Source organism: Andrographis paniculata, unplaced genomic scaffold (genome assembly GCF_009805555.1).
Source record: "Andrographis paniculata isolate CXL003 unplaced genomic scaffold, ASM980555v1 Contig79END, whole genome shotgun sequence".
Classification (NCBI taxonomy): Eukaryota; Viridiplantae; Streptophyta; class Magnoliopsida; order Lamiales; family Acanthaceae; genus Andrographis; species Andrographis paniculata.
Window position 1 is genome coordinate 2060866 of NW_026137616.1, and position 22887 is coordinate 2083752.

At 35.6% G+C, this 22887-nt stretch overlaps 4 protein-coding genes across 9 annotated transcripts; 2 read left to right on the forward strand and 2 right to left on the reverse strand.

Moving 5' to 3' along the window:
* The first annotated feature begins 221 nt into the window (after positions 1 to 221).
* Positions 222 to 4407, forward strand: LOC127240316 (MACPF domain-containing protein At4g24290-like). Its single transcript, XM_051258917.1, has 7 exons — positions 222 to 967; positions 1551 to 1789; positions 2035 to 2236; positions 2434 to 2493; positions 2611 to 2797; positions 3037 to 3203; positions 3320 to 4407. The coding sequence occupies exons 1-7, from the start codon at positions 659 to 661 to the stop codon at positions 3992 to 3994; spliced, it is 1839 nt and encodes a 612-aa protein (XP_051114874.1). The 5' UTR covers positions 222 to 658; the 3' UTR covers positions 3995 to 4407.
* A 76-nt stretch (positions 4408 to 4483) lies between these two features.
* Positions 4484 to 8991, reverse strand: LOC127240320 (protein PIN-LIKES 7-like). Of its 3 annotated transcripts, none has more exons than XM_051258929.1 (10): positions 8418 to 8991; positions 7635 to 7714; positions 6985 to 7109; positions 6563 to 6684; positions 6229 to 6438; positions 5846 to 5944; positions 5660 to 5760; positions 5286 to 5338; positions 4995 to 5199; positions 4484 to 4677 (listed from the first exon to the last, which is right to left on the reverse strand). In XM_051258929.1, exons 1-10 carry the CDS (start codon positions 8550 to 8552, stop codon positions 4656 to 4658), a joined length of 1152 nt encoding a protein of 383 aa, XP_051114886.1. In that variant the 5' UTR covers positions 8553 to 8991; the 3' UTR covers positions 4484 to 4655. The 3 variants fall into 3 exon arrangements, with proteins under 3 accessions (XP_051114886.1, XP_051114885.1, XP_051114887.1); XM_051258928.1 differs by having other exon boundaries at positions 4995 to 5180; positions 8418 to 8981; XM_051258930.1 differs by lacking the exon at positions 5660 to 5760 and having other exon boundaries at positions 4995 to 5180; positions 8418 to 8989.
* Positions 8992 to 9692: 701 nt separating this feature from the next.
* Positions 9693 to 17412, reverse strand: LOC127240317 (uncharacterized). Of its 4 annotated transcripts, XM_051258920.1 has the most exons (19): positions 17272 to 17392; positions 16274 to 16387; positions 15914 to 15957; positions 15095 to 15153; positions 14954 to 14996; positions 14489 to 14707; positions 14235 to 14384; positions 13560 to 13631; positions 12450 to 12494; positions 12232 to 12311; positions 11993 to 12060; positions 11825 to 11891; positions 11640 to 11753; positions 11156 to 11229; positions 10659 to 10756; positions 10530 to 10589; positions 10343 to 10411; positions 10211 to 10264; positions 9693 to 10123 (listed from the first exon to the last, which is right to left on the reverse strand). In XM_051258920.1, exons 5-19 carry the CDS (start codon positions 14960 to 14962, stop codon positions 10064 to 10066), a joined length of 1239 nt encoding a protein of 412 aa, XP_051114877.1. In that variant the 5' UTR covers positions 14963 to 14996; positions 15095 to 15153; positions 15914 to 15957; positions 16274 to 16387; positions 17272 to 17392; the 3' UTR covers positions 9693 to 10063. The 4 variants fall into 4 exon arrangements, with proteins under 4 accessions (XP_051114877.1, XP_051114875.1, XP_051114876.1 ...); XM_051258918.1 differs by lacking the exon at positions 15095 to 15153 and having other exon boundaries at positions 16274 to 16346; positions 17272 to 17412; XM_051258919.1 differs by lacking the exon at positions 15095 to 15153.
* A 1733-nt stretch (positions 17413 to 19145) lies between these two features.
* On the forward strand, positions 19146 to 22609 carry LOC127240314 (F-box protein At5g39450). The gene is made up of 2 exons (XM_051258916.1): positions 19146 to 21557; positions 22361 to 22609. The coding sequence occupies exons 1-2, from the start codon at positions 19696 to 19698 to the stop codon at positions 22362 to 22364; spliced, it is 1866 nt and encodes a 621-aa protein (XP_051114873.1). The 5' UTR covers positions 19146 to 19695; the 3' UTR covers positions 22365 to 22609.
* The last annotated feature ends 278 nt before the right edge of the window (positions 22610 to 22887 follow it).

The following is a 22887-nucleotide window of genomic DNA, read 5'->3' on the forward strand; positions in this document are numbered from 1 at the left end:
TTTTAGCAAAGTTCTCACATTTACAGTATATTGGACAAAATTCGTGTGACGAATGAAGTGTATTTAATTTAAATTACTACTTAAATAATAAAAAAACTCCTACTCGTTTACTAATCTCACCAAATTACCGCTTAAAGAAAAAAAAAAAAAAAAAATTCTAAACAAAACACGTGATAAAACTGAAAATACTACCCGTCGTTTTCATTTCCCGCGCGCCGCCGCCAGCGGCGCCACCAGGTTGACTTGCCGTCGCCGGCACCGCCACCACTCTCACCATCCATCAACGCTCAATTTCAACATTTCAATGCTCAATCCAATAAAATCCCATTACGAACTTCTCCCACCAACCCCACCTCACCAAAATACCTAAAATAATACCCAATAAAAAGTACTCCACATCATATCGTCTCCTTTCGATTGATCAAGCTTGCCCGCTTCCCAATTCTTGACCAGTCCCCAATTTTCCAATTCAAAGCCCAATTCCTAATCTGTTACTTCCCCACCCACCAATATTCGTCACAGTTCACACGATAATGGCGGATGGATGACCGCTGGTTGACTTCTATTCCGCTCGGTTAATTCACCGTCTCTGATCATTAATTTGCCCCCCAAAATTAGGGTTTTGGAGACCTATATTCTGTTGTCGAATAATTAAGCTATGGAAGGTAGTAGCAGCAGTAGTAGTAGTAGTAGTAGGAAGGAGACGGCGTTGAGGCTGAGGGCTGCGGCGGAGGAGGCGGTGCGGAGCATCGGAATGGGTTACGATCTGACGCTAGACTTGCGATTGAAGTACTGCAAGCGTCAGGAATCCACAAAAGAGGGGTCTAGGCTGATCGCCATGGAAGATGATCAGGTCAGAGATATCGCCATTCCTGGGGGCATTTTGGTCCAGAATGTATCGAAATCCATTAACTGTGATAAGGGGGAGAGGATGAGATTCAGCTCTGACATTTTGTCTTTCCAACAGGTAATTTATTGTTTTTAATGGCAGAAGTTAATATGCTATTGATCAACAGAATGTTGAATGCATTTCTTCTTGTTGGTTTCCAGGATATGCATTTTTGTTCAAATCAATTTTATTCTTCACAAAAATGTTAGAAAGCTAAGGATGGCAGAATTATGATTTTGTTGGTATAATTTAGGTTCTGAGATCATTATGAATATTGTAAGGTTTGTGTCTATTTTCAAATGAGTAAGAAATTCGTTTGCATAGTTATAATAGCCATAAGTTTTAGTCAATAAAATTAAACAAAGGAATCTAAATGTGTCGCTATCGGTTCCACACATTCATACACTCTGTACCAGCAAGAACCATTTCGAAGAAAACAGTCACATCAAGTGATACCAAAGCAGGAAATTCCCAACAGATTTGGATGTTTGATCTTTAAACATAATGAATTTGATTTGCTTATCTTGTATATTTGGTTAAACTATGAATCGAAGAGTTGGTTTGTGCAATGAATTCATCGTGATTGCTAAAAACTAGCAGACTTCTGATTGAATGAATGGGATTTGATCCAAATGGTAATGATAAAAATTTCATCTTCTAGATGTCAGAACAGTTCAACCAGGAAGTATCACTTTCGAGTAAAATCCCAACAGGCCACTTCAATGCCGCATTTGAATTTTCAGGTCGTTGGCAGAAAGATGCTGCTTTTACGAAATCCCTTGCTTTTGACGGGGTGTTCATCACACTCTATAGCATCGCTTTAGAGAAGTCTCAAGTGACTTTACGCGATCATGTCAAAAAAGCAGTTCCATCCGCGTGGGATCCAGCTGCATTGGCGAGGTGAGTAGTGTTTCTGCACATTAATAGCTATTCATGTTTTCATTGTATTACTGAATTTTTTTTACTTCCTTATACGAGCATTTTCTCACTCCCCAAGAAGGTTGCAGATTACATGACGATGCCTTTTTGTAGGAAATGTCTGCCTGCTAAATCATTATTCAGTCTTCCAATTAATGACATTTGGATATGCCCTTTAGTTAGAGACATTGCTGTTTTATAAGTAATTTTCGACAATGTATTTCCAGGTTTATAGAGAATTACGGTACCCATGTTGTTGTCGGTGTCAAGATGGGAGGAAAGGATGTGATATATGTAAAGCAGCAGCATTCGTCGATGATCCAGACGGTTGAAGTGCAGAAAAGATTGAAGGATGTTGCGGACAAGTGGTTTTCCGATGCAAGTGGACAATCTGGATTGCATGATGGGAAATCCCAAAGGGGGGAATTGGTTGGTTTTACTATTGCACTTTTCCCGGCTTTTATTTTCAAGTGTTCGGTTTTTGTTTTGATGTGATTATGTTTGCCATGTGTTCTTTGCCTACTTTGGTTTCGATTTTCTGAAAAAAATACTGAATTCTAAAACACGATTCCCATTTATTAATAGCCTTTTATATTTGATCACATAAATCTTTGAATCTGTTTCAGCATGTGAGCCATGAACAGGGACTTGCTTACTTGAATCCAAGTTTCGACTCTAACCGAGAGGTAATTGACAGAGGATGCAATGCCATGTATCTGAGGCATTCTCGATTCCAGCCACTGTTCTTTTGTATGATTAGCTAGCATGTACCGTGCATTTATTCTTTAAAATGAAAATTCCAGGACATTACTTTCTTTCGGAGGAGAAGAGGTGGAAGCAACAATATGAATCTGCATCATGGTAAATGGTGTCAGTCGGTTCACCTTGAACCTGAAGTGATCTCAATGTCTTTTATTCCAATATCATCGCTGTTGAGTGGAATCGATGGGAGTGGATTCTTGGGTCATGCCATTAATCTATACTTGCGATGTAAGAACCACTTTCTGTTAAAGTTACAATTCGTTTTGTTGTTCCTCAGTATCGCATACACATTGTTTGGAGGTATGCTTGAGTAGATACTATGCTGGATTGAAAAAAAATTTGGGCCATTTTTTCTTGATTGAATTTCGACGTGATTTTCAAGTTTTTGTTGGCGTTCTTGTTATCATGTGCCTGACATTGTCTGAATCGACACACTGGATTCATATCAAATCTTGCTACTTATGCAGACAAGCCGCCAATAGAAGAACTCCATCAATTCTTGGAATTTCAACTCCCTCGACAATGGGCTCCTGTTTTTGGTGACGTTCCCCTCGGCCCTGATAGGAAGCCACACGGCAGCGCAGCTTTGCAGTTCAGTCTGATGGGACCTAAACTTCACGTCAATACGAATGAGGTAAGATCGGTCATTTGGGAGAATAGGCTCAATCTCGGTTTTAATTGTATGTACTAATTGATGGAATCGAAATGGCTGTCCGAATAAGCTCACCGAACAATGTGGCTGAATAACAGGTGGATTCGGGCGACAGACCTGTGACGGGATTGCGATTATATTTAGAAGGAAAGAAGAGCAACTGCTTAGCAATCCATTTGCAGCATCTATCCTCCATGCCGAAATGCTTCCAACTCGGCAACGGATCGACCGGAAACGAAACCAATTCTTATGACAGGAGGTACTACGAGAAGGTCCAGTGGAAGAGCTTCTCGCATGTCTGCACCGCGCCAGTCGAGTCCGACGACGAACTCTCGATAGTCACCGGAGCGCAGTTCGAAGTCAAGGAATCGGGTATGAAAAATGTCTTGTTCTTGCGCTTGAATTTCTCCAGAGTTAGCGGCGCCGCAGTCGTGAAAATACCCGAATGGGATGGATCGTCTGCGTTGGCTCAAAAATCGGGAATCATTTCGAGCATCATCAGCACCACGTTTTCGACTGCGCACAAGCCTCCTCCGAAGCCATCCGACGTTAACATCAACTCTGCATTGTATCCGGAAGGTCCACCGATGCCTACACAGACGCGGAAGCTTCTCCGATTTGTCGATACCACGGAAATGACGAGGGGGCCTCAGGACTCGCCGGGTTACTGGGTGGCGTCGGGTGCTCGGCTCGTCGTCGACAAGGGAAAAATATCGCTTCGGGTTAAGTACTCTTTGTTGGCTGCCAACGAAGAAGAGGTACATTTGATTTGAGAATATCGGGAAAATTGCAAAAAAATATCTTCTATGTATTCTCTATTATTACTTTTGTCATGTATTTATCTTGTTGTCAAAATATATTTTACATGTTTGCAAAATTCGCTATTTGGTTGCACGTAGCCGCGCATGGTGTGAGCGTCACGCACGGCCAGCCAAATTACAAAAATAGTAACTTTTACAAACATGTAGGATATATTTTGTCAGAGAGATAAATACAAGACAAAAGTGACAAAAGTGATAATGGAGTATACATGAAGATATCTTTTGCAGTTTTCTCGAGAATATCAGAATCTTATGTGAATTGATTTGTGTGTTTTGTGAATATGTTAATAGATTTTGTCGAATGTTTGTTGTCATTTTGTAGTACTTGGGCTTCTTTCAACATTGTCTTTCTATTTCTTGTTTCACTTACAACTTCTAGTGTGTCTTGACAACATCGATTCAATGTTAAAAAGAAATGGATTTAATGAATATATTTCTTGTGCTGAAACTAATAATAGTATACGATAAAATTCGATCGACGAAATATTTAAGTTTGTGGATGTTAGAAGTTTAGGACAAGATCCACATTAGAAAAATTGACCATCCTGTAAGAGCAAAAGCTGCAACTAAGTATGTCCAAAGATACAGCATCGAACATTCTTCTTGTGCCACATCAAATAGTTGTGTCATTGTACCTACAATTTCATCATTCATTTAGGATGAAATTTATCAGAAAACACTAATATAAGTACATAAATTTTGAATTTAAATAGGGCCAATTTATTCTTTACAAATTCATATTTAATATGTTCTTCCATTCAAAAAATAAACAAAATGAATAACAATAACATTTAATGGTCAGCTAGAACATGCCCCCAAACTAGTTTAGATGCCAAAATTTTCTACTAAACAGCCTTATAGTTCTAGGTAAAAATATGCTTATTTTCTATATAAAAGATTATATGTTACAAACTATTTCAATTTGAAAACAATACAAAAAAAAGATGCATACCGATATTTATCCCGGGTGGAAGCGCAAATTGAATCATCAAAATAAAGTGGTAAAGAGGGTCCGAGGGAAGGAAGCCTAAGTATGAAGCTACTTTCACGACAAAAATTCCGGTGACGGGAAGTATCAAGTATCTTATGCCGATCACTGTCATCACCACCATTGGTCCTACTTGTGCCTTGCTTATCCCTGCATCGATTGTTTTTGCCTTTTACATATTATCTATACTACATATGATGTTCGATTGCAAATATTTTGCATATATATAGGGGAAAAAAAATCACTAAAATGTACCTTGAGTTAAGTTGCCACCTAAGATCAAAGTTATGCAAGGAATAGTTCCATCCCTGTACAAAAATAGAATGATCCTTGATGTTATTGTGTAATTTAACTTGATCCGATTTTAAGTTGTAATAAATCCAAGTATCAAATTTAATACATGTGGGCTCAATTTGTTATACATTTTTTAGAGCACAAATTTTCTTTTCACAAATGAGTGAATTTGAAAATGCAAATTAATCGAGTCCACATGTATTAAATTCAACAGTTTGATCGATTATAGCTTTAAATAAGACAAAAACAGCCTTATTACACACTTGGAATATGGACACAAAATCAATGTAAGTATGTGAGCACAGATGAACACATATATGTAATTATTTGCGCACCCGAGTAATGTAATGGACTCATTAAGCGCTCGAAGTGGAGCTGTGTCGCCAATAATAAGATTTCGAAGAAATGAAATTGCCCCAACAAGGAATCCTAAAATCTGAAATTAATCAATGCATATGAACTCAAGATTAATTGTTGATGATGGATAAAAATGATTTTATAAGTGAATAAACTCGACTTACTGCAGCTAGGACCGGAGGTGCCTTTAGCTCCTTCGCTAACCGATGGAAAATTGTTGATGTATAAGTCCATAATGTCGCACTATGCTCCAAATTTTTTTTCTGCGCTCAAAGTACATGGATGAGAAACCGAGATATAAACATTGTCCGAGTTCAATTTGTATGAGTTTTTATAGTCGAATCCGAAGAATTTCACCTAAAGAAATTGAAAATTTTATTTTGAAAGAAAAAACCACCATGGCTCATCCAAATATAAGACAATTTGTATATAATCCTAAGTTGTCAATAAATAAAATGATTGAAAACATGCATTGTTTCTAGTTGCAAACACAACAAGTATTGATAAAAATAGAAGAGAGTAAGACAAATTTGGCGAAAGAACTTACATCTAATATAATTTTATCATCTCCGGCGACATTGGAAGGTATCACGACACGTTCGTCTAGATTGAGAAGAAGACTAGCCGTCTCATTTGCTTCGGTGCCATTGTTGGCCTCTTTAGAAGACTCATCGGCATTCCCTAACATTGCGCAATATTTTGCCTTGGCACTTTGTATTAAGTGGTAAGTGTAAGTCCATGTGTAGAACGACCCAATCTTTTGATCGGCAACAAGTTTTAAGTTCAGCGATTAGGTCGCCTCATTCTATGTAAATGTGAAAGAGTAATTGAATGGAGAAATTTGACATGTATATATAAATAAGGGTGTAAGGAAAGCTTACAGCCATGGAGAAAGAGACATATGAAAGCCCCAGTTGTCTACAAACAGTCTTGTCCCCAAATGGGCTCCCATCCTCACTGCAGATTGCTGGAATTATTACCAGTAGAATGTTTGCAAAGTTCCCTGTTCCATTAGAGTGCTGATTAGGGCTAATCAATACTTTGTTGATTAGCTAGCCCTAATCAGGATACGGTGATAGTACACACAATATATGTCCTAATTAATCTCATCACAAGATTGCACCTTAAAATAACACAAATAATGACAGAACTTAGTAATAGTTCATACAATACATATTAACATAGAAAAAATGTATGGTATGATTCTGAATTTCCAGTACATGGTATTGGTAATAATTCACACAGCACACAGCATGCTACTTCTAATCATTCAATTTATATATATATATATATATTTACACACCTGTGGCACACATAGCGATGATGAGATCTTGCAGATATGGTTGAGGTTTAAGGATTTTAACTGCAATCCATCCAAGAATTCCTCCAACCAGAAAAGTTATTCCTATGTTAGCTGCCATAAACCACCTACATATAAATATATATAGTTTAGGTTAAAGCCTTATAATACATGATAATAATCCACACAATATATATGACGACTAATCTCAGTAAAAGATGTATGTTATGGTAACAATCCTCATAGCACATGTTGATGTAATTTAAGTCAATTCGCATAATCAACATTTCTCCACACATATATATATGTGTGTGTATATATATGCATTAGAAATTTTGAAATAAAGAAGAAGAAAATTGATTGATTGCTTATATATATCGAGAAATTGGGTGGTGGATTGTTTGATCATAGGTATAAAAGAGAATTGTTAAACTATATTAAGAAAATTGTTAAATCATATGAGAAATCTGTTGAATAGTATAAAATATGTGGTGAGCAATTGAATGATTGTGGATATCGTATAGTAAAGTTGCTGAATGCCTAGTGGTTAAAAACGACAACAAAATGGAACCATATGTTAAATAATATTTCGACATGGAATGCAATTGGAAAATCAAAGTAAGACAAGATCCTAAATATATCATTGATCTTACCATGAGATTATGTCTTGAAAATGGACGGTCTTTGCCAGACTTGCAAAAATCAGGGCTGGAGTGAACACCACAAACACTATCTGAATCACCAGAAAACACACATTATAAGATATATACACCTACATGTTTATATAATTGCAATAATATCTTTAGATTGTCATTTAAGGTGTTTATGTTTCATTAGGACATAGTCCCGACTTGTGTTCAACACCATTATCGAGTTCAAGGAAAATAATCTACGAGAAGCGGAGGTCAACAAGACAATTGCATATATTACAATTTAATCAACAAAGTATGAACCTTCCAAGTCCCAACCACAGGGCAGGCTATAATCAAGAATGGCAAAACAGAACAAGAAGTTTTAATGCTTCGAAAACTTAACCTTACCACAACCTCTGGAAAAGGCGATAAATTGATTCAGTTATTTGTTAAACTATACTTTGGCTATATTTGTTTGATCATAGAACTTTACAGATGTATTAACTTAAGAACATTAATCTGGAATATTGAGTATTTTTAGTCTAGAATTCACTATGGTTTCTTGATTGTCTTGTAGGTTCAGAGAGATCATTTTTTTTCTTTTTCGCCTATTTACTCCATTGAATGTAACAGTAACAGTAACAAGTTGATCAAAAAACTGCAGTGTCTAAACTAATCCATTTTATTTTAGATGCCTAGCTATGAGTTTAAAGATACAAAATAAGGAACCGTATATATTATATATACACACACAGATATATATATATATATATATATAGAGAGAGAGAGAGAGAGAGGGTTTACCCGATTCAATGATTTGCAGGCATGGGGAGGAAGAAGGTTAAGATATTGGGTTGCCATGGCAGCCCCCAAAAGGCTAATAATGAGCAGCTGAAGTATTGGCATAGATGATACCTCCAGCAATGACCACAACCCCATTTTCACTTCTTTTCCTTCCTTCTGGTTCGTCTTCTTCTTTGGTTTATTTTCCACAGAAGATGCAGCAACCCAAGTTTCTTTCTGTATATACTAGTGAACAAAACCCTAACATATATGAATATGTGCTTCCAAAAAACTGTGTAATTCAGTGTTGGTTGTTTATGGATTGTGATGGATGTTTTGAATCAAGAAAGACAAAGAGAAGAGTTGACCCTCCAAATCCAAATCACAAATCAATCAATCAATAATGTAAATCAGGTGTGAGGGTGAGGGGAGTGGTTGCCACTTGGCAGTGGCATCCATTGCAATTTCTTCTTCACCATTATCATCGTCACTAAATATCTTTCACCAATGCCAATTCTTCAGAGCAAGAGAGTATCAGTTGGTCTCATAGAGTATTTAGTTTATATTTGTAGATTTTAATTTTTATTATTTTTGTAAGAAATAATGTTTGAATATACTCTCTTTCACCCAAAAAAATGTAGATTTTAATTTTTATTATTTTTGAAAGAAATAATGTTTGAATATACTCTCTTTCACCCAAAAAATAAAAAATAAAAATAAAAATAATGCACAAACTAATGTGGTGTTGAAAATAACTATAATAATAAAGATGCACAGATAAAATTATATAGAAATTAAAGATAACACAACCAACAGTTTGGGCTGTATGAATGTCCTGAAACCTCCAACTGAAGTAGTAGATATGGAAGATTAAAGAATAATTTGATATCTAAACCGAACCGAATAAATACCCGAAACCGCAAATCGTATCTGAACCGAAAATTTCGGTTAACCGAACTAACAAAAATATTTGCAAATAATTGAACCGAATCAAAATTAAAAAATAATTTAAATTCTAATTAAATCAAAATATTTGCAAATATTTCAAATATCCGAATCGAAACCGAATATAATTATTAATATAAATTTTAAAATTGAATCATATAAATATATAAATATATTTAATTCGGTTAACCAAACCGAAAAAAACATCAAAAATCAAAACCGAACCGAATAAATATCAGTATTTGTATTCGAACCGAATCTGTTCGGTTAATCGAAAACTCGGTTCGGTTCAATTTTTTTGCCCACCCCTTCCTTTTATACTCTGGGAATATACCCAAGACCCAAACTGTATAAAACACAAAATATTCATCTGTGGGATTCTTCTTCAAAAGCTATGAACAATATCTCATGTAACAAACATTGGTTTTGGTATCATACGAATGCCAAACAATGGAAACAATAAAAGAAAGATAGTAGTATTGAACAGAAAGCTAGAACCATGACAGGAATAACAACCATGATTGCTTTGATGACGAAAAGTGTGTAAAGTAATGGAAGGAAATCTAAATAAAATGTGACAAAAGCAATAATGAACAAGTCCAGTGCACTGAAACTTCAGAAGGATCTTTATGCCTTTGGATCTCTAAACTGCAATATGTTGATAAGAATAACCTTTTTCAAGGGAGATGAAATTTGGCAACAAACAAACTGCAGCATAAATTTTATTCTGTTGTTGCCGATGGCTTTTTGCGCATGGTCCAAAATGCAGCATAATATCGGTTCTGTGTTAATAAGAAGGAATGGAAGTCATATGCAAGATGAAGTCAGGAATATAAAGAACATAAGTAGGGAACCAAACCACATCTTACTTGCATCATTGATCTTGGATTTGTGGTGTAAGTTGTAGCTATTGTTGATTCCTTCTGTTTTTCAACAAATAAACTATTGCTTATTAGATTTCTAGTGGTAAACAGAAGCTTCTCGGATAAATGTTAGCATACCTCCATTGCAAATCCATAATTATATGCAACCCTCTTTACGTGTTCCAAGCTCAACTCAATAGACATCTCCTGAAAGAAGAAAATTGGAAGGAAAACACAGGGGCAGAGAGAGGACTCGATGGATCACCCATTTCTCGAGCTGATGATAAGGAAAAAATGCTTATCTAAATAGGGTTAAAGGGCTTACATCTTCATGGTTATACATATCAGCAAAATGGTAAAGCAGTGGCCCCAAATTTATCCAGACCTGCCAACCACTCAGATTTAGATATGAAGAAAAAAGGATTTAGCAAGCATACATCTGTAAACTACTTACACCACCATCTTTGAGAATCTTCGAGATAATTTCAATATATTCAACAATATTGTGTGCCGTATCAATAAAGAAACAAGTCACAACAGCATCCCAGACTCCTGAATGCATGAATGGAAACATAAAAAGGAAATTAAGGACCAAGCAGATGAGAAGGTATGAAGCAGGAGGTAATCATAGAAACTGCTTTAGCTCACTTTAGTTAGCATAGTTTATGTACCGCAAGTTCTGAAAGATCAACAATCTTCTTAAAATTATGCCTATATGTTATATGATGAATGTAGAGCTGATGCTGAAATAGTAATAACTCAGAACAGGCTATGGAAAAATGATGACACGCTGCATGCCCAAACTTGAGGCTTTAGGCTTAACTTTCAACACACACACACACACACACATATATATATTGCCATGGCGGTGTTATGTACTGAAGTAACTGCCACCTGCAGACATCTCCATATCCATGAAAATAAAAAAAGAACAAACAATGCAGTTCTTACCTACTTGGCTTTGATCACTATAGACTTCAACAAAATCACCTCCACACATAGAGAAGCCTTCTGTGATCCCTGCACTGTTCCGACAAATTTCAATTGTGAATAGGTGGTTTGGTTCCAGGAAAAATGTTGGAAGTATTTCTTTCTTTTGTTTCTCTGTACCTTGTACCACTATCTTGAAGTGTTAAGGAAAACACAATTTTACAAGTTCAAGTACACATAGGATAGGACAAAGGTGGCTACAAGCCTAAAACGAACACCTAAATGCCAATGACCTCTAACATGCTAGATTACACATTCATGACATGGTGGAGGGAGTCACACATATGTACTTTTCTTTGGGGAAGGTGTACATTACATAACATAAGAAACGTGACAGCAAGTTACGCAAGCAACAAAGCAATGGACCATCCGATCGAAAAAGAAAAACAAAGCAATGGACCAGAAGAATATTCACATACAGAGTGAACAATTATTTAGCCAATACCTAGCAGGATGAATATCTGGAATTGAAACCGGGCGAAGCTGGTCGTCATCTGAAATTGAATTGCAGTTACTGTGTATCCATGGGTATATTGTCCATTCCTCAGCAACTTCGCAGCTATTAAACTAAAAAATCAGTATGAAGCCTGGACCTGATCTTTTAAAGAAGAGTCATAGTAAGTCTCTTACTGATTTAGTATAAAGCTGGAGCATATCATCATGTAGTAGGAAAACTCATTTCCTTGACATACGAAACCTGTGGCATTCAAGAAAATAAAAAATAAATAAATACAAAATGATCAGGCTCCTAGTTAGAATTGTCATAATAAAGTGATAGGCACTCATCTTAAAACACACCTAGAGATGAGATTTCTAATGCCAACCTACCAAGTCCAGCTCCTGGAACTAAACATGCAGGAGGATGTCTGTTCAAGGAAAGACAATATATCAGAATTCATAATGACATGACTAGAGTTACCACCTAGACATCGTCTTTGTTCTCAAACGTAAAGTTTAAATACAAATGTGTTATCCCAATAAAGCCAAAAAGTAAAATCCTACCATCTGAGTCTCATAGAAAAACATCACATACGCACCTGTCCTCAGAACGATGTGGAAATAATTGTTCAAGTTCCTTAAGAATTGGCTTATAGCACTCGTCACGTTCTTGTTGACCCTGAAAACAAGGAAAAAAAATGTAAAAAGATATCTTTCTACCTTTGCTTTTGCTTTTTACAGTTTTATCTGGATTTATTATGTTCATTTTTAACTGTCAATGCTGCATTCATAAATAGCATGAAAATCAAATATTCACCTCAGCTGCCCAATCTCTGACTATGTTCCTTATGATGCACCGAACCTGGAATACAAATGTATATATTTGAATAACTAAATCTTTGTTGGCCAAATGAAATTAACGTGGGAAGAAATATTAATGTATGACAATGCAACATAAGGAAAGCCTGCACCTTCGGATAGAACCATGCCATTATGAACATAAAATACAAATTCTGACAGTACCAATAACTTATGAATACCTAAATAGATAAATAATGGATGGAAAAGCTTTGGAGAAATCAATCGGGAGAGAAGCAGAACAAGGGCATAGGTAAGAAAACATTGATGGTGCAATGTGGTGTGTAATAAATGACATAATCTCAGTTTGGAATGGCTTAAATGTGAATAAATCATCTACCAAAACGATATATTATCACCTACCTGTTATGTGTTAACCAAACACCAATACTAACTTCAAGGCTCTTACTGAAGTAATACCAATACTGACTTTCACAAATAACTAAAAAACTGGATATAATTCTATAATACCCATGTTAATCCAGTTGCAAGCTAGGTACAACCAGGTATAAATTTTCAGGAAGCATTTAACTCTAGTGCAAAACCTATATATTCTATTGATTATAAAAGCCACAACTTGCTCAAATTCAAGCAATTTGACATGAGTAAAACTCTAGAGAACGGAATCACCAACCAAAAATTCAATATCTACCAACTAGATGTTCAAATTCACCCAACTATCTTGACAGCTCAACTAGGATAATCTCGAGTGCAAAACCTTTATATTCTATTGATCATAAAAGTCAAAGTTGCTCAAATTCAAGCAATTTGATCATGAATAAAACTCAGAGATAAGGATCATTAACTAACTATTCAATTGCTACCAACTAGGTTTCAAATTCATCAATCATTTTGACAACACAAAGCCACTTCAGAGAAACTGTGAATCTCATCCTTCTCATGCTACGGAGCTCAATTTTTTTTTCTGTCACTGTAAAGAGACCAAGTGTCCGCATTTTACTATTATGTTATGTGGACACAATCATAAGAGTTATGATCAATGGAAATTCATTAGCAAAAAAATAAAAAGTGGAACGTGATTGCTAAGAGTTTCCATAAGATAGTACACCTTATCTACATCAGCTAAAGGTACATGAAACAGCAATGATGTGTTCAGCCAATCAGGTGATGATGAGGATACCTGAAAGAAGCTATGAAGCAAATTAGTGAAGGATAACCAACTTAACAGCATAGCAGATAAATTAGTGTGTTTCAGCTAAACTGCATGCAAAAATATTTGATGATATAAAATATATCTTTGTACTTAATAGCTTGTCCATCCACCACAATTATATATATATATATGTATCAATTCTTTAAATAAACTGTATAAATAGGGATGGCAACGGGGCGGATTCGGGATGGATTTTACAGGCCCCAAAATCTGCCCAACCAGAAAACTATAGGCCTCAGAACCCGCCCCACCCCAGCGCAGTCCCGCCCCCAAAACCCATCCCATCTTGAACCCTTCAAGTTCGCATGAGGCTCAGCCCTTCTTCCCTACTCACTCTTCTCTCCATGAAATGCTTCTATATAATATGAAAAACAATTTAAGAAAAAGAGATCACAGCACTTCACCACATATAACAGCTACCCTGGCCTCTCGGAATGAGCAATTTTATTGTTCCAATCCACAATGCTAAAGTCCTAATATAAAAGACATTTGTGCTGAAAGATAACTTAACAGGAATATAAATATAGAATATGCATCGGTTAGTAGAAAATTTTGAAACTAAGACCTTACATGTCCATCACAACAGAGCTGGGAAGATGATGCCAGTGAACTTTCAACATTCTGACAATCATGGTAATTGGCCTTTTCTGCCTGTCCATTACACTCTGAGCCTACAGAGCAGTCCCCCTCATTTTTGTTCAGACACTCAATTGGCTTATCCTGTTGTTATCTACAGTGGTCAAATTTTCATGATGAAAATAAAATTGAACCTAGACAACAATTGAACAAATTTTAAAGGAGAAGCCAGAGGACGCTTGTGAGACCTCGATAGCATTTCCTTGTTTAAGAGAACCATATGGTTCAGTAGCACATTCACCAGTTTCATCGAACTTCACAACATGGCTTTTTCCACTTTCTGAGTCACATTGGCAAGAAAGAGGTTTTGCTTCACCATACAAAAGGTTGTTATCAGAGGGATTCCCCATGGATTGGTCTTCAGAAATATAAGTGTCCGCACTCATATCAAGGGGGGGTTCAAAGGCCTACCAAAATCAACAGTGGAGATAACTTTAAAACAATAATTGAGCTACAAATAAATTGGATAGGGCCAGACCCTATACAGAATATAGTGAAATTTCACCTTTCCACTATTTTGAAGCTAGAAAGATGCATTCAGAAACTATACACATATGAGGAAACAATCATCTGATAAATGAGAAGACAATGCATGCGTACTAAATGAGGAATCAAACACAGAGGAGATTCGAGAATATAGATCCATGAATCACCTTAAGCATTTCAAATATGAAATAGGAATTTTGTGAAACACACCTGAAAGGAGCAAATAATAACTCATATCAGCCAAGAAATTATGGGAGAAAACCCAACACTAAAGATTATTCAAATTATATTCAATATCTGTGAAGTACAGTTTTTTAAGTGTATCAAGGATTTTTGTCTTTCACTTTTGATTTCTTATTAAACACACCTGAAAGGAGCAAATAATAACTCATATCAGCCAAGATATTACGGGAGAGAACCCAACACTAAAAATTAATCAAATTATATTAAATATCTGTGCAGTGCAGTTTATTAAGTGCATCAAGGATTTTTGGCTTTCACTTTTGATTTCTTATTAAACATGAACTCTTTTTCTAGAAGAATAAAAGCTCTAATCCATTTATACATACTAAAGTTAGAACAGCCACGCCCAGAAGCATGGAAGTTAATCCATTTTCAAATTCATTGCCCATGACTCTCATGTCAGGGAAATCATACAGTCCTGGTTAGTCCTCTCTCTCTCTCTCTCAAAGAAAGGGCTATATTAAAAATAAAGATAGCAAATTACAGCCCAAGTAAACATCAGGTCTCAAACATCCAACTGGCTGGAACACGCCTACAAGACTAGAAAAGAAAGTAAACAAATAAAACACTTGATCTGACTGAGACTTATAACCAGACTGAGATATCTGGGTTTTCCGCTGGCACCATGTTTTGCAAGGAAATCTGCCATTCGAGCCCTCACTTTATTAATATTGCTCCACAGTTAATCACATTGTCTATGTATTATATTTATTATTAGTTTTTGAGATAGATAGAGAAAGCATTGTAATCCCTCAGGTTATTCTATCTTCAAAGCGTATAAAAGGAACCATGTATTATTCACAAAACAAGTAACTATTCAATCATAACTCAGCCAGGAGTGTTATCTCATTATTCAAATAAACAAGATGAATGGTCAGATATACCATTTAAGTCTCTGAAATTTCATCGGAAGATGTGCTAGCAGTGCCTGCAAAAACCCAATGCCACAAATCAGTGTGTTCAATTATTAAAATGGCAACATGATAACTTCAATCAACTGTAATATTTTATAATAATTAAAGTGAGAAATTTCATATACAGAAATCTCTAATTGATGGAGCTATCAATCATAACCCAAAAGGAATAAAATAGAACAGATGGGAACCAGCGAAACTCTTTGTTTGATGATCGATACAACACAAATACAGAGCTAATCAGTTCAAATAATTACTTCTAATCAACTCATCCACAATTCACTGGCCCAACATTTTACATGTATACAACACTGTTGACAAGAAAGAAACCTTGTGGGAAAGGGGAAGCCTTTGGAAGCATCTTTCATATCTTCTAATATCCTCCTCAGCTGCTTCTGGATAGCTGTGTTAAACATGATGAAAACAGACAATATCACCTGTGTTCTGTTTCATAAAGTACGATTTATCATTCCAATTAAAAAAACAAGTAAAATGGCCAATCTCTAGGTGATGACAACTGGTGCATATGAAGCCACTGCCACATAGTGGAAGGGCTACATAGGCAATAACACAATCATATATGAGCAAAACTAATCCACTCAAGAACTCCTTTATTTTTTCAAAGTCAGAAGCTCCCTACCCTATAAATAAAGCAAAATACATAAGTTATGGGGTTGGTTTGATTGGTGGGGTGACTAGAGGAAGTACAACAGAAACTTGATGAATTCAGTATATGCTCTATGTAGCAGATCCTTGGCCAGAAACCAAAAGATGAGACATAGTTAACTAAAAAATCAATATATACTTTGCTCCATACTCGTTAACTTGGAAGAAAGCTAGATATTTAGCTTCATATCCAATAACTGATGGATAAACATAAAAGAACGAATGTTTGAGACGATATTTCGTTCCTTCGTGATGGTGAATGTTTAGTTTTAAAGATTCATGCAAGCTTCGAGCCTACTTTCAGTGCAGAACCAACCCAACTCCCAAATCCCAATAATTAATTGATTTTAGAGCTTCAATAATTGTGCAATAATCCCATGTAAGTCCTAAACTCCTAGCTGTACTTCAATTAGACAACAGGAATCTATTGAACTACTATTATTCAATATTTGCCATTTTGAAATGTAATCCTGGGACTGATCACTGATAAACTCATTCACTAGAAATGTAATTGAAATAATTGGTTAGTGCATATACTAGGTCAGCAGAAAACACGCACTCGGCCCAGGATTTCGTGTTATTAAAGCACCAGAATTGAAATTAGGGGAAACTGTATGCGCACATGCTAGCATCGCTAACAGCAAGTAAGACAGAGGAAGTACTTGAGATAAGCGCTGATTATACGACGGAGAGATTTGACTTCGAGGGCTTCTTCAAGTTTCCGGCGACGCAGTTCATCATCTTCGGCCGACGACATTGCTTTCGTTCTCGTACTTCTTTTTCTTGACTTGTTCTATTGTCAAACCGTCGAAGTATTTCCAATTTTTAGTAGCTTTTAATATGGTCCGGGTCGGGTCGCGTGAAGTTAATGGACCAAGGTCCAATTGAAATTTGTATTTATTGTGAAATATAATAAATAAATATTCCCATGGGCCGTTGGATGATTTGGCCCGGCCTATTAATTATACACTTTAATTAATAGTTTAAATTTTATAATTTTTTTAATATAATTACCTATTTAATTATTTTAATTTTAATTTATAATTATTTTTATTAATACACCTTTTAATTACTTACTAATTTTATTTTACTTAAATTTTTGTGTTTACGTTACGCTCATATTACATAGGACAGAGAGAGTATCAACTATGTGTTTAGTATGCTTTAAAATATATGAAGATAGAAAATATATATGATCTGTAAGTCGATAAGAGACTACTATTTAAATTATTTCTAATAAAAATAATTTTTTTTAAATATTAAATTAAAATATTATTTAAATTAAAAATCTAAATTTAAATTTAAATTAAACAAACCCCAAAATTAATGTAAAAGTATTAAAATATGGAGTAGTATATCTTTTTTTTCTATACACATTTTTTACTAGATGTATAGACCTTTAGAAAGATTTTAATACTATTTGCATATTTAAATAATATTTTTTTCGTCCCACTTACCATATCCATGTTGTAGTTTCTGTTCGTCCCACATCTCATGTTATTTTTTTTTTAAAATGATTGTTCATTTTAATTTTATTTTAAATTTTTTAATTTAATTTTTAAATTTTAATTAAACTAATTGATTATCTTAATCTTAATATATTATTAGTTAATTATTTTTACAAATACATTCGTAATTATCTATTAATTATATTTATTTTAAATTCTCGTATCTACAGTGACTAAAACACCCAATATGAGACGAATGAAGTATCTAGATAGAAAAAGAAACAAAATAAAATTGTTTGTATTGCCATTCTACAACATTGACCGATTGTATTTTTTAATCCTTTGAATTTTACTTTATTTAGTTATATAAAGCCATGAAAGTATTAGTAATATATTTATTTTATTAATTTAAAAATATATTGTAAGTTGAATTTATACAGTTCCTTTGTCCACTATTTTTTTAATAGAATAATTTTTCATAAATATTGTTAAACAAATACAAATATACACACATTATTATAATATATATATCAATTCACTAGTAAAAAATCAATTATTCAACACAACATATTATTTTTTTATATTATCAACAGTTTTTCATAGCATACAAAAAAAAAATTTATTAAAAAAATTGATTTTTTTTTTATAATAATCTTTTTTTTAAAAAAAAAAAAGAAAGAAAAAAGAAATTAAAGAATCATGTATTAATAAGTGCAATAATTGGCTCTCCCTCTCACTCATTGAATTTGGTACAATTTTCATGATGAAGATAACTCAACTAATTCAACACGTGAATAGTATTATATATACTCAATATTCATCAACATATTATTAAAAAAACATTTGTATATTGAAAATAAATTAAATAATTGAATCAATTATAAATTAAATAAATTGAAATGATTTGGGAAATCCAACGTGTCAAATAATTTGAATTACTAATTTATTTTATAAGGCTGAAAAGCACTTTCAAAATGACGACACTAATGACCGACCGTCTTAATCATCATTAAATTTCAATATTTGTTAAATTAATTAAAGAATAAAAATAAAATAAAGTGGGGAGGTTGGAACTTGGAACATGTGAGGCAATCATGGACGCCCGTTGGACCTTGCAAGAAGTTCGAGGCCGAATTCAACGATGGTAGGCTGGAAATTTTTTGGCAGATTTCCAAGTGATGGATGACTGATGCTGACGGCGGACCCCTCTCCAGTATTCCTCTCTCATGTCTTCACTGTAGTGTTGTGCGGTGCACAAGTTCTAGATTCAATCATCGGATCGGACTCCTTGTTGGAAATTTTCTTCTTCATCAGCTTGACGAATATATGTCAAGCCCGACCAGTTGACTTCCGCATTAATTTGGTAAATCTTCGGCTTCTGAGAGCTTGAATTAGTGTCAATTGTTGTTGGTTGTTTGTGCCATGGATCGTCGAATCTGAGATGTTCAAATTTGCTTCCAGGTTAGGGTTTTAGTTTTTTCGTTTATAGTTAATATATATGTTTTTCAATTGAAAGCTGCGTTGTTGGATGGGAGGATCCTAGTTTTCAATTTCGGCGTGAAAAATTGATTCGATTGCGTGAGAATCTGAAATTGGCTGAGAACTTGGTGTGGAGTAGACAAAATTAAATCTGTAAAAATGTCGCCTGATCTCTGTGGATCAAGCTTGCTCTTGTCTCTGCCGGACGATGTGTTTTCTGTAATCACGGCTTCCCTCTCGCCGAGGGATGTTTGTAGCCTGGGTCTCACCTGTAGGGATCTGAATCTGTGTGTGGCTTCGGACAAGGTGTGGTTGTTTCAATGTGATAAGCTGGGAATGGTTCAGTGCCCTACTCTGATTGAGTGGAGGAAGGGGGTTTCTTCATTCAAATCTCTTTGCCGATTCTTGTTGAGTGTTCGTCCATTGATGGGCATTTGGGTTCACCAGAATCCGGAGCTCGGCAATGTGGTGTACATCATGCCTGGATTTTTATCAGTTGTTGCTTGTCGGATAATCCCTCAGGAGGTTGGTCCTCTAGGGCTCGAAGACGGTCCGATCTTGTGGACTCCTGTGTTTGAAATTATCTGCAATCATGAGGGCTCTTCGGCATTTTTCTTACATGGGAGGGAGCGGGGGATTGATTATGTTTATCCTGGTTTTCTTAAATCCGCCGATGGGAATTGGAACGTGCTTTTGCTTGAGGTAGAGTCTAGGCATAAAAGAAATGGAGGGAAACTAGCATATAGCAAAAGTTTTGCTAATGAAGCAGATGAAGAGGTGTCGTGTAGGTTATCTAGGTCAAATACCAGGGCTTCTAAGTCGCAGAGGATTGTTGGACAGAAGGGGCCTGCGATACCTTTTAGCCGTTTGGCATTTGGTGATCGGAGAAGGCTTTTAGACGTTGTCACTAGCCAAGTCAGATTGATTGTTCCCAGTGAAGCGAATGGGCTGTTGTTTCCTCATCTGAGAAAGGATGATGCCGACTGGCAACGGGATGTGGCCTTGTTGCATGAAAGGAGGTCGTTGCTTTTGCAAATGTACAAACGCCGTGGAGCAGGGAATCATGGTCATATGTCTGATTTGGAATCACCTCTAAATCCTACTGAATTGGGAACAAGCGAGATCTGTAAGCGTCTCGATTGTGTTAGCGGATATCGTTCTTCACGTGGTGGAGATGAAGGTCAGGCTCCATGCACTAAAGGCAGGACCCTCTCGGGGTTTTTGCGAAATGGCATAAAACAGATACTCGGGAAATCGAGCGCAACAACAAATAGTAGTAGCCGTGAGTTGCATAAGAAGCTTTCTTCAGCTTCTGAGGCGAAACACGTGCAGCTTCATGAATTTCTTCAATCAGGAGATACCATCGGTTTATGCTTACGTGCTGTGACTATGAAACTATCTTCATACCGAGCGTGGCCGAATATGCACGACAGCCGATTTGCCCTGTATAAGCTGCCGGTGTGCGCGCCAAAGCCAGGCCATGAATATGCCGGTCTATGGGGGGGAACTTTTGGTTGGCCCCCGGGGAAGCCATCTGAGGACAAGCCAGGAAAAGCCCTTTTCTTTATCTTAATTTCATACGAGGAGTCCGAAGGGCAGCGTTTACTAATTGGCACAAAGATATTGGAAGGTACATCTTATGTCCTGCACCCTAATGGCTCGGCTATGTTCATTGTTAATATAGATCAACCATCAACGGACACATTCCCGTGGGATACGGATGAGGACTCGAATCATATTGATGTTAAGCAGTCTTACTTGGGAGAAGGTATTGCAAATGGTTACGGGTTCAGGTACCCTGGTTCTAAACCTGGCTCGTTATTTGTTATTCAAAATGGATTGATGGTGTTCTTATGGCGGGAGTCTCGGGCTGTGTTGGTGTTGCGGAGGCTTGACTTGGCAGATCTTTTGAGGAAAGGTGAAAGGATGCCATCTTTGTCCCCTGTTTCCAACTTTGCATATCTGACCAAGACGTACTCCAATGTGTTCTCTGGTTTTTCGAATTCGTCGAATACACTAAGGTATCTTTTTCCTAACGACGTGCTTCAGTTTTGTTTTATTTGTTTTTTTTGAAGTTTACACTTTCTTGTTGCCCTCTACATATTTCGAGCTAACCCTTATATTATCTCATTCTCTTTAAGTAGCAGATCAAACTTTTTGATTCTGCGTAGTTCGTTTAATATTCAGCAGTTACTGGCCATATTTCTTGATTCTAAGCTGCAAAGGACACTAAAAGTAGACTTTTAGAATACAATTTGTCCGAAGTTTAATATTCAGCAACTAATGGCCATATTTCTTGATTCTAAGCTGCAGAGGACACTAAAAGTTGACTGTTTAGAATACAATTTGTCCGAAGTTTAATATTCAGCAACTACTGGCCATATTTCTTGATTCTAAGCTGCAAAGGACACTAAAATTCCACTGTTTAGAATACAATTTGTCCGAATAAATTTCTCTAGCTTGAAATGCTGTCTCTGAGTCACGCAGCTATTAAGAAGAGTAGATACTTATACCATTTGGATAATTTACCGGTCTTGATTGATCCGATGCTGCAAGACAGATAGTCCTCATAGTTGTTGTTCACAAATAAATGTTGCTTAAACATACATAATGCATTCACCAAAACAATACTTGTATAATTTGCTCATCGAGTTCTTTGCTCATCGTTGCATATTTCTGCTATGGTAATTTAATCTGTGCTGTTTGCAGCTGAACATGCTTATCATTCTGCACAATTTGGTTACTTGTTTCCTCTTACTTTTCTTCGATGCCGTTAATGGGCATATGTTGGGAACTCAATCTTGTCATGTTTATTTGAAAACAGGTGAGCTATTCGACTTCTTCGATCGATACTTGGATGGCATTCTGAACAAACAAGTCCTGTCTTCCTGCACAAGGTTCAATTTCAGTAAAGTCCATCGATTTTGCAGTAGTTATGGTGTGTTAATTGAAAGCCTAGATATAATGAATAAGAGAATAAGGGCTTATTTTCACAGTTACCAGCTTTAAAAGTTATATTTCATTTAAAAATACTTTTGGATGATAAAGCAAATATATCCTTTATTCCTGTTCATTCTTGAGATTTTCCTTGGCAATGCCCAATGGCAAACCATATACTGAGGGATGGATTTACCAAAGTTTGTTACATATTTTTAAATATATTATTTTTAGTAAAAATTTTATAGTAAATATTTAACATTTTTAAAGAAAATTTATATACTATATAATAAAATATTTAATATAAGCAATAATGTATTAAAATTTAATCATTAGAAATAAATTATGAATTATAGTCCATAGCATATGTATATGAAAAAGTTAAAAAAGCCAAATGAATTATTTAAATAAATA